Source organism: Ammospiza nelsoni, chromosome 6 (genome assembly GCF_027579445.1).
Source record: "Ammospiza nelsoni isolate bAmmNel1 chromosome 6, bAmmNel1.pri, whole genome shotgun sequence".
NCBI lineage: Eukaryota > Metazoa > Chordata > Aves > Passeriformes > Passerellidae > Ammospiza > Ammospiza nelsoni.
This window is the reverse complement of record NC_080638.1, coordinates 52,408,945-52,419,723: the sequence shown is the minus strand read 5'-3', so window position 1 is coordinate 52,419,723 and position 10,779 is coordinate 52,408,945. Positions and strand designations below refer to the sequence as shown.

Below are 10,779 nucleotides of genomic sequence, written 5' to 3'. Positions count from 1 at the left end.
GAGCTGAAAGATGGGCTCCTGCTCTAGGAAACGTGGGGAGAGACCATCAAAAACACAGCACGACTCCAGGCAAGAGCTGCAGAATTTTCAGTCCAGGGGTGCCCAGCTGCCACAAGGTCCCACATGGAAATGGCTGCACGGTTCTTGCCGCGTACCATAAGCTGTAATTTCCGGTGTGGGACAAGCAGAAAACAATGTGCCATCACACTGTTTGTTGTAGTGTGGCTCCTGTGCACAAAGCCAGGGACCTTCCCTAGGAGGCATGGGGTCAGTGGTGATTTAGGCTTTCCCTCCAGAAGAGGTCCTGGACAGTCACTGCTTCCAGGGTGAATCAGGGTAGACACAGTGACTGATTCCCACTGTCATCTGTTTCAGACTGAAATTATACTAACCCCAGCTATTTTTCAGAGGCCACATCTACAGTTTTAGCAAAGGGCAGTTGCAGGAGGCTCTTGGGACCACACAGTCTCCTCTATGCTCAGAAGCCTGCAAGTACAGCCGCAGTGTCCTTCAGGAGCTGAGTGTCCAAGGGCGCTCAGGAACATTCATACACTGCTTGGAGCACTCACAGGCTGGCCTCAGGAGTGGGTAACAATGCTAGGTGAGCTGAAGGTAGGAAACACTGGCATTTCTTCATTTGGTTGCAGTAAAGACTTAGGCAATTAAAGGGAAAAAAAAACTTCTCACAGCATGCTTAGGATAAAGAGTCATTCTTTATCATACAAAGTCACACCTTACATATAAATAATTTGAATGTCTTGCTCTTTCATGGAAAGTAACAGAGAAAAACCTTCAAGGTTGATACATGGGAGCTGGTATGAGAAATCACATAGGATCAACCCCAAATCCTGCATCCAAACACACAGATATTTGGGTCCAGTGTTGACCTGTACACCACTTCCCTCCCTTGCATGGAAGGAACTGAATCAGGACCCTCCTTGGAGGACCACCCCCATCATCAACCTCTGGTTATGGATCTCAACCCTGCAACCTTGGCCTCATCACTGAAATTTACATTTGCAGTAGTAAGAAAACCCAGTTTGCAGCTGCAGAAAGAGCCATTGCCTTCTCCAAAGTGCATCATCTGTAGATTTTTGGAGGTGACTGAAAAAACTAAGCCTACCCAAGCTGGATCCCTTGCAGCTATTTCTATTTCTTGGCTGACAAGCTGGCCAAAGCAGCAAAGCTAAGTATTGCACAGTCTAGCAACATCTGACTAAAACTGAGACCATTTATGTGGAACAGCAGTGTGGGAACAGAAAAGAAGCTAGTGGGGCAGCAATGAGAAATTTGAGCTTTGATCAAGGAGACAGCAGCATTTGACTCTATCTGAGCTGGCAGGGAGATCCCATCCCAAAGCAAAATAAAACATGTCATTCTTTCCAGCAGATGAAACTCTCCCCAGCAGTTTGTTCCTCCCAGGATCATTTTATGTGATCTCATTGTCTTTAAAGTCTTTCCCCTGAGGAAGCTGAACGTTTAATATAGACCACGGCGTTGGTATCCGGTACTAAATCAGTCCAGCTACTCTGGAATGAGGCGAGCGGGCGTCCTGGAAAGGAAAAAATGCAAGTTTAATAGAGGAGAGAGGTTCACCTTGACCCATGCTATTTATTGCAAAAGACACAGGAACACACTGCTTGCTCAATGGAGGGTCACTCTGCCCAGCCATAGATGTGTTTTACACTCCCAGTAAATTCCAGATGCTCAGTGCGCACAAGGAATGCATCACCCAACCCCAGAGGCTTTTGCATCTTGCTTTGCTTTACCAAGCAGCCTTAGGAGAGACCAGCACATTCCCACAGCTCTCATTAACCCAGCTGGCAATCTCAGGCACTTGGCATTTCAGCCACACAGTTCTGGCATCCTTGGCTGCAAAGACGAGCCATGAAATGGCAATGAAGAAAAATGCCAGGAAGGGAAGCACTAAAGACCTCAGGCATGGTGCAGGATGTCAGGGATCAGCACCCCAACAAGGCACTGCAGAAAGGGTCCCTGTCCCAGTGCTTCTCCTGCATCCTCACTGTGGTTTCAAGCAGGATTCCTTCCAGGCAGGCACAGCACAGAGCACTAACAGCTGCCCTGTGAGGAAGCCACATGTGCTGTGTTAGGCACAACTCACACAATCCATCGCTGGTGTCAAACTTGGTGGCTCTAAGAGATTTATGTTGCATCCATGTAACTGCTCTTACATAACTAGTTTGCCACATGCCAATTGCACACAAGCCCTCAGAAAAGCTGCATTTTTGATAGTTTAGGGGGTTTTTTAAAATGTCATGTGAACTGACAAAACATGATCCTTCAGCATCATTGTGAGTGAAAACACTCATTTACCTCATTTAGTGTTTTACTTCAAGAAACAATTTAGCCCATGCTTGAAGTGTCAGCTAAATGGGCTAATTTAAAATAATTCTGAAAACATGCTAACTGTAAGAGGCTATAATCAGAGCTAATTACAGGGACTTTCTGGAAATCCCTTGGCTTGGGGCTTTAGTTTTGATAGAGGGGATAACAACTTGTAAGCTATGATTCTTTTAATTATAACAATAGTAACCACCTTCTTTTACACAGCTCCTTTCATCTCTAAAATCCCCACAGCTCTGCAAACTATACATACCACAGGGATTGTTTAGCCTAACACCAAAGTGAAGCCATCTCTGCAAGAAATGAGTAAGTGTTTAACAATACCTGGCAGTCCTGAGAAAGATTTGTAGAGGAAAAAAGGTGCAGAGGGAGAACATAATTACTCTTGTGTCTCCTTACAAACACTCAGGAGATTTCTGGATGCCCACAGTGGCAGCCATCTGAGCTTGAGGATAAGGAAGGCAGCTTTCAGATGTGCCTGTAGACTCAAGGCACTATGGAGGAAGGCAGCAGCACCACGTGGCAGCACCCTGTCACCCTGCCTGTTGGGACTCAGGACATCCCTCCGGATGTCCAGAGCTGCCAGGACCCCGGCCAGGGGCTCAGAGACCCTGGCACAGAGCCCAGAACACCTGGGGGTTTGATTATGACCCGTGGAGCAAATTGCCAGCTTTGTATGAAGACCTGAAAGCCACAGAAGTTTAATAACAAAGTTATCACTGGGTGAAAAGGTAGATTTTGGGATTTTTAGAGTGGGGGGTCTTGGGAACAAGATGGAAGGACTTGGGCGTGTCTAGCCTTTCTTCTTCTTCTTCTTCTTCTTCTTCTTCTTCTTCTTCTTCTTCTTCTTCTTCTTCTTCTTCTCCTTCTCCTTCTCCTCCTCCTTCTCCTTCTTCTCCTTCTTCTTCTCTACCTCCATCTTCTGCCGTGATGCTGGCACTTTGGGACTGGTTTAGAATAGAACCTCACTGACTAACACAGGTGATAGGTATTGGAAAGTGATTGTAAACATGTTATATGTAGTTTGTAGTATAGAGACAACACTGCCTTGGGGGCGGTCAGAGTGCTGCTGGCTGTCCTGCTGAGCTGACCTGGGTGGGGCAGGAGAAAAACTTTTATAGATAAGATACAATAAACAACTCTGAGACCAAAAAACTGAAGAGCTCCAACTCATTCTTTGAACAGACAGGCCGAAACAGAGTCTTTTCACATATCTTGGGGCTGCAATGAACTGCAGCACCCTGCCACCCTGGCCAAGCTCACCTGTCCAGGTCCTGTGCTGGGTGACAATGAAGCTGTGACAGTGCAGCTGGGAGTTACAGATGGCAGCGGCCTCCTCGGCGCTGTGGATGGAGAGCAGGCAGCCCAGGTGGCTGTAGGAGGGCCAGCACTTGTGGCCTTCCCCTTCCACCGTCCGGAAACCCTTCAGGGAGATGTAGTCTGGGGACAGAAAGAGGGGACAGTCTGGGGAAACACTCCAGGTGCACTTCCAGAGACTGGCTGCACTACACAATCAGTGAAACTCAAAAGAATTGCAACGCTGACAGACTGAACTGACCCGCCAAGGTGGAGTGAGGTGGAGCTGCAAAGCTAAAAGAAACCCAAATTTTGCTCTTTGGTCCTGCAGTGGAGCACAGGACAGCAACTCCCGCAGAGATGTAGGAGAGGGGTCAGAGGTCTCAAGGGCAAAGGGACGGGGTGCCACTGCAGGGGTGGGTGAGAGGAGGAGGCTGCTCTGCAAAGCCACAGCCCCTCCATGTCTTCCCTGGAAAGCCAACCTCCAAACAGCCTCTCCTACACCCCAGCCTCAACAGCAGAAGCTCGTCACAGATCCAGCACCAAGCTACATGGGGCACAGACTGACCCACCCGTCATGGTGCCACCCACAGGAACAGGAGATTGAGGAACCCCTCTGGGGAAAGGGAGGCCTGATCCTGCTCCTGACAAAAGACCTGACAAAGAGACCTGACAAGCCTGAGCAGGTGTTGTTCAGGCTAGGAGGACTCACTGCTAGGAGTCTCTCCCCACCTTCCCACACCTCTAGGATGGTGATCATTTTGGCACAGTGTAAAGCCAATAGACAGGTGTTGTTGGAAAATACCAGTAATTCCTGTTAAAGCTGCTGGTCCTTCCATGCAAATGACCAGATATCTTTGTTGTAACAGTGCAAATTATAGTTCTTTCACATGCAAAGAGATTTCCTTCTGCAAGCCACCATCACCCACCACCTCATGTGAATGCCCAGGAAAACACAAGCCACAGTAACCACTGGATTTTTGAAACTTCCTTTTGATCAGCCTCATCTCTACCACTGAATGGGTCCTTTTCAGAGGAATGCACCTCATAAAGGCACATTTATCCATGCACAGGTCCAATAGAAAGATGTTCAGAGAAAAGGAACTTAGAGGGCACCGAAGCTCCAGGTACCCTGCCACATTCATCTTGGTGCTGTCACCTCCCCACTCTACGTTTCCATAATCTGTGCTCAGCAGACAGAAGCCACACAGTCAAATTGGAAGTTTGAATATCAGCCCAGAAAACTGACCTGTTGGCCCAAAGGATAAGGAGCCACTCAATCCCAAACACATTCCCTTGAGACACTGATGTTCATTATGAAAAGAGTATTTAGAAGCAGTGCAAACACATGTCCATGCAGTTTGTCTGCACTGCTTTTACTTTGCAAAACACAGGGTTTCAAAACCATGCATAGCTCCCATGGATAAAAAAAAAAAAAAAAAAAACAACACAAAAGCCTTTTAAAAAAAAGATATTTTTGGTGCTTTTCCTAGTGACTATAAACTGCCTAAACCTAGGGGAGATCAGAATTTGACCAGTTACCAAGTGCCTCATTCCCTCAGCAGTTACTTTACTTAGAGTATTCAAAATCAACTACCTTTTAAAAGAAGAGGTCTTTTCTGAAGATAGAGCCCAGACTTGTACAGATGTAAAACCTTTTCAAAAGCTCTCAGGGTTTCATTTATTCCATATCGCAAATCACCTACATTTAAGGAAAAAGATGACAAAGATAACAACTCCATGAAATACCATTTAGAGACTTCTAAAAAAGAAGTTTATGAATATTAGCTGGTACCTGTTGCATTCAGAATATCACTCAAAAGGGGCCGCAAAGCTGGCGGTGCAGAGTGTGGCAAAAGATAGGTGAAAAAATACCTGCAAAAAATCCCACAGGCTGATTAGAATACAGTGCCTTCATTTCCCTGGTGATTAAGTTGTCTACATTTTCCCGTGACTTGATTATCCATATGCAACTAGTAAGTCTGCTTTGGTTACAAAGTTATGTTTGAGCACATCTTGGTGTCTCAGATGGTTCCTGTGAGTTGGGCTGAAAGCCTGGTCCTTGCTGCATGAAATCTACCTTGCAAAGCTTCATGCAATAAAGCTTCCCCTCATTCCCCTGGGTAATTTTTGTATACTCAGAAATGTATTTCCCACAAAAAAAAAAAACAAAACAAAAAAAAAAACCCTGCATAAAAGAAGACTCATACAAGATCCTTCTCTTGCCCTGAAAAAGTTTGGGCTTCTTATTGCCCCTGAAAAGTCAGGATGACTCATTTACTGACTGTTACACAAAAAAATTCCTGTCCTAGGGAACAAGTGCACAAGAGACAGGGGCAACAGCAAGGCTGCAATAATCTATGCAGGGATTTACCCTTTAGCACTGGAAATCCAGGCTGTCTTGCTAAGTCCTTCTGTGCAAATATCCAGCTGCCAAGGCTTCCCTCCAGGATGTGACCTGCCAAGCATCAGTGGTGAGCAAAAGTCCCTGAGTTTTCAGCTGATGGCCCATGGGAAGTGCTGCAGCAGCCTCACCTCTTTGCCTTTACCTGCCCCCTGCTCTCCCATGGGAGCCCACAGGGAGATTTGGAGATGAAGGGAGGCACTGGGCAGCCTGTTCCCAACAGTGGGACTCACAGCTGGTGGGGTTTGGCAGGTAGCCTGCACTGCCACTGCCTTCAGCAAGCACAGCCCGTGGATGTCAAGCACCAGGGTTTGTTTGGCAAACAGCAAATTTACAGGTGCAAGCTTTGGGGCAAGTTTTTAGAGGGCGTTGGGGAAAGGGAGCAGCAGAAGAAAGATGCCTTCATTCCCACCAGACAACAACTGCACTATTTTCCTGCCTTATAAGGAAAATAACTTGCTTCAAAGTGATTCTTAACTGCCCTTTGACAGAGGTGAGGGGAATCACCACATGATTCTTATGATTCTTATGAAGAACAAGGTGCTAGAGGCTACATGGCAGGGTGTGAGCTCAGCCACCCCAAATCTTCCCCCTCACAGCTGGACATACCGATATGCATTGAACAGATTCTTCTTCTCATTTATTCCTTCACATTTCCCAGCCACGGAGCACTTGAGAGGGAAACTTCTGGTAGGGAAGTCGAGTGTGCAGTCATTATCTTCCTTGCAAGACAGCTCCTCGGTGCTGGCATCATCCATGTCTGTCACTTTTAGGTTTCCATCCACCATAACAAACTGCCTTGGCTGGAAATCCAAGAGGGCTATTGAACCCAGGGGGGAATGTGCCAAGTAAAACAGCAGTTTCACAAGACTCAGGCAAATCTGAGAAAGAGAAGATGAATATGCATGGAAAAAAACAGATGAAAAACAGCTATTAAATTGGAAGTAGAACAAAGGGGAGGGCATTCAATTAAATTAAAAGAGAAAAAAGGCATACAGAACTTAAAAGGTAATTATATGTATGCTACAAAATTTATTGTCAACATTGCCACAGGATTTGACTGGTAAGTAGTTTAGCAACATTTTTTAAAAATGTGTGTACACAAAAAGAGACATTTGCAGTCAGAAGAGCTGGAGGAGAAAGCTGTGAGGAAAACAATAGCAGTCTTCATGTTTCAGGAGCTATATTGATATGCCAGTTGAAATCAGAAGGGTTTTTCCCAGTCTGGCATAAAATTAATAGATTCCCCTCCCTTCCCCCATGCTGCTCAATACAGACTGAGGCTCCATGGTCATTAATACCAGATTCATGCCTTGCTGCATCCCTCAGCAGTTTGAATTTGGGCACACAATCATGCTTCTGAAGAATTAGTCAAGGCTTGGAGTGTATTTTTTGCCAGCTTTTTTGCTTTTATGACAACTTTCTGGCAGCAGTGAAAGGCCAGACAATACCTGACCCAGCAGAAAGCTTGGTAAATTATTTTTATAGAAACCAGAGCTAGAGAAGTGCATTTATACTGCACCAGCACTTTGCTCAAGCAGCTTTTTGCAGCAGTTTCCATCCAGTATCAGGAGCCCTGGCATCAGACAAAGTGCATGCTCAGCTGGGTGTGCCAGGCAGCCCCACGTCACCCCTCGCCACTGCCGATAGCAATCTGTGCAGCGCAAGGGATTTCTCCCTTGGAACAGCTCACACCATCCCTGGTATCTGATGTGGCTCACAACAAGGGAATCCCGTACATTTAGACACCCTAATTAGGAAACAGGACTAGACAGTGCCAGGGTAATTCTGAGCTAGTGTCTTCTGCAGTCAGGAGGTTGTTAAAGTCTCTAATGCCACCACACCAAACTCTACCACCAGCTAATCCAGCATCATGGGAGACTTTGGCACGCTTAAGAAGATGAGGTGCTAGGAAAGCTATGTAGAAGCCAGTAAAGAATTGAAGAAAGTAAAACTCCCCAAGCCAAGAGAAATGACTGTGGAAGCTCTCATATTATTTTAACTTGTTTAGGGAAGCAATCATAAGAATCCCAGCTTTGCATCCCACAGCTCAGCGAGCGGTTGCCACAATCCCCCTCTGGCTCACATGGCAAGGCTCCCCTTCAGCATTCAGGACCACATGCAGGCAGAAATTTTATTTCAGGACTTTTGTTGTGCTTTTATTTTGCCCAAAGCATTTCTTGCTGACACTAAGATACCCTTGCTTTTCTACATGATGTTTTTTTTTTTGCCTCCTGGCACCCAAACAAGTAGTATTGAACCCCCAACTGAGCTCTAGAGGCAAACTGCAAAACAAGCTATAACCAAAGTAAGTGCCATGCCACAAGTCATTTATATTCCTGGGGAGCATATGGGTCCCTGTGCAGGATGCCGAGGAGATGAGGCAGATCTCACTAGAAGGGCTGCAATCCTAGCACCTGCAGCAGGAGAAAAGCAATTTAGTAGCGATTTTACTACAATAATTCCTAAAGGGCCAAAATCAGAAACACCACATAAACACAAGGCGAGGGTCAGCTTGCTCAGCTTGTTGCCTGGAACAGGTAACACACAGCAAACCACAGACTCGAACATGGTGATGTGGGTTTCTCAAGTCAGACTCAGGTAGCCGAGGGGCATCCTGACCAAAGCCCTTCTGCATATATATATATATATATATATATATATGTATGTATGTATGTATAGGGAGTATAAAGGCAAAATGAACGTTATCGTGTAATCGAAGGCATTAACCACGGCCCCAGCACCGAGTATGATTTTGTGTCTATCTCCTCCCAGATGAAGTTCTTTTAACACCGCTCTATGGAGAAAGAAACTCACCGTGAGATACCAAGCAAGGACTGTGTTAATGTGATTTTAAAGAAATGAAAAGGAAACGATTTACAGACAATTTGCGGGATCAAACAGAGTGTCAGCAGGAGAATCCCGTTTGGCCCAGCGGTCACCACCGGCTCTTCGCCGGTTTGCCCAGTTTGTGGTCTAAAAGGGACTGATAAAACTCCTTTGCTTTGTTTTCTTACTTTAAATCTTTCCTCCCAGGGGGTCTGCAGGAGCTGAATCATCTCCAGCGGGGATCCCAGCTCCAGCATGGCTGTGACCCGCAGCTCAGCATCTCCGCTGTTGTCATAGCATTGGCCGTGCAGCTGCGGGAGAGCAGAAGCCACGGTCGGGGCGATGTCGCTGCCAGTGCCAGCAGATCTCGGCCGCCCGAGGACAGCGCGGGCACCACGGGCGGACCGGCTCAGCCCCGGCAGCAATTCCCCCGCCCCGCCGTGCCCAGGCAGCGCCTCCCGCATCCTCCCGTCCCGCCGTGCCGTACCTTGACGATGCCGGGGTGCTGCAGGCGCTGCAGCAGCGTCACCTCCTTGAGCAGCTTGTAGGCGGCCAGGCGGCGGCAGCCGGCCGGAGCCCCGTACCGCTGCACGCAGCGCCGCACCTCCCGGCCCGCCCCGTGCACCGACTTGAGCGCCACGGTGCCCCCGCCCGCCAGCGCCGCCCGCGCCACCACCTTGGTGAAGCCCCAGCCCAGCACGCTGACGGCCGTGGCCCGGCTCAGGTCGCCGCAGCCCAGCCCCGCCGCGGCCGCCGCCTCCCCGCCGCCCGCCGCCGCCTCCAGCCGCCGCAGGTCGCGCCGCCTTTGCCGCAGCTCCTCCCGCAAGCCCGGCGGCAGCAGCAGCGGCGGCGAGAGTCTGCCCGGCTGCGCCTCACCGCCACCGGCACCGGCACCGCGGCCGGCCGGCATCGCCGGGAGCGCCAGCAGCGCCAGCAGCGCCAGGGCCGGGAGCGCCAGCAGCGCGGCCGCGCTCAGCCGAGCTCCGCGCCGCGGCCGCCCCGCCGCCGCCGCCGCCATGGAGAGCGGGGCTCCCGCTGCCCGCCCGGCTCCCGCTGCCCGCCCGGCTCTGCCGCGCTACCGCCCGCGCTCTGCCGCGCCGGCAAGCCGAGCGCCACCGAGGGGGCGTGTCGGGCCCCCGGCGCCCCCACCCCGCCCGCCCGGCTCGGCACGGCCCGGCCCGGCCCCGCGGGCCCACGGGGCAGCGGTGGCACGGACCGCCCAGGGAGGGGAGGCGGCGGAGCAGCCTTAGCGGTCTTTCAGGAGGTGGCCCGGGGTGGGAATCGGAGGTGCCGGGTGCGAGCGGCACATCCCCGCAGACACCCGGCCACTCTCCACGACGGCTGTTTATAGCAGAACACGCGGGTTTCACGGGCGGGAATATCGTCAGCCCTGCTAGAGGGTACCGCAGATTACAGCCGAGGGATGTACGACGGGTTAAAAGCAGTGAGAACTGGGATATCGCGTTTCCCTGCCGCTTACAACTCTCAGGTTCGGTTTCTAAGAAGAGCAAACACTGGCAGTTTCTCTTATTAGAAGGATAAACCCTATGAGGTTGAATCAGTAATACACTGCCTAAGCACGGAATTGGAATTTTTTCCAGGGAGAAAAAAAACCAAACCGAACCCATCCTCCAGCAAAGCCAGCCAGTGCAGGCAGAAAACATACATCTGTCGTTTGTGAGGCGATGAGATCGATCAGCGTCGATGGTGACACAGCTCAGGGCTGCCTTCTGTGACACACGTATACCTGAGCAGGACAGGAAAGTTTACGACGCGGGTGCGAGAGGTGACAGGTCCCTGTCACTGGCTCTGTCACTGCTTTTAGACACGTATCTGCACCGGGCTCTGCTGTGCAGAAAGCCAGTCAGGTTAGCTTAGGGCAAAGG

The 10,779-nt window shown here is 49.6% G+C and overlaps 1 protein-coding gene across 1 annotated transcript; it reads right to left on the bottom strand.

Annotated features, from left to right (window-relative positions):
• Nucleotides 1-694: 694 nt before the first annotated feature.
• Nucleotides 695-9,911, bottom strand: LOC132074871 (extracellular tyrosine-protein kinase PKDCC-like). The gene is made up of 8 exons (XM_059474910.1): nt 9,798-9,911; nt 9,381-9,758; nt 9,082-9,204; nt 6,674-6,945; nt 5,456-5,535; nt 5,258-5,362; nt 3,628-3,804; nt 695-1,552 (listed from the first exon to the last, which is right to left on the bottom strand). The coding sequence occupies exons 1-8, from the start codon at nt 9,909-9,911 to the stop codon at nt 1,449-1,451; spliced, it is 1,353 nt and encodes a 450-aa protein (XP_059330893.1). The 3' UTR covers nt 695-1,448.
• Between the last annotated feature and the right edge of the window lie 868 nt (nt 9,912-10,779).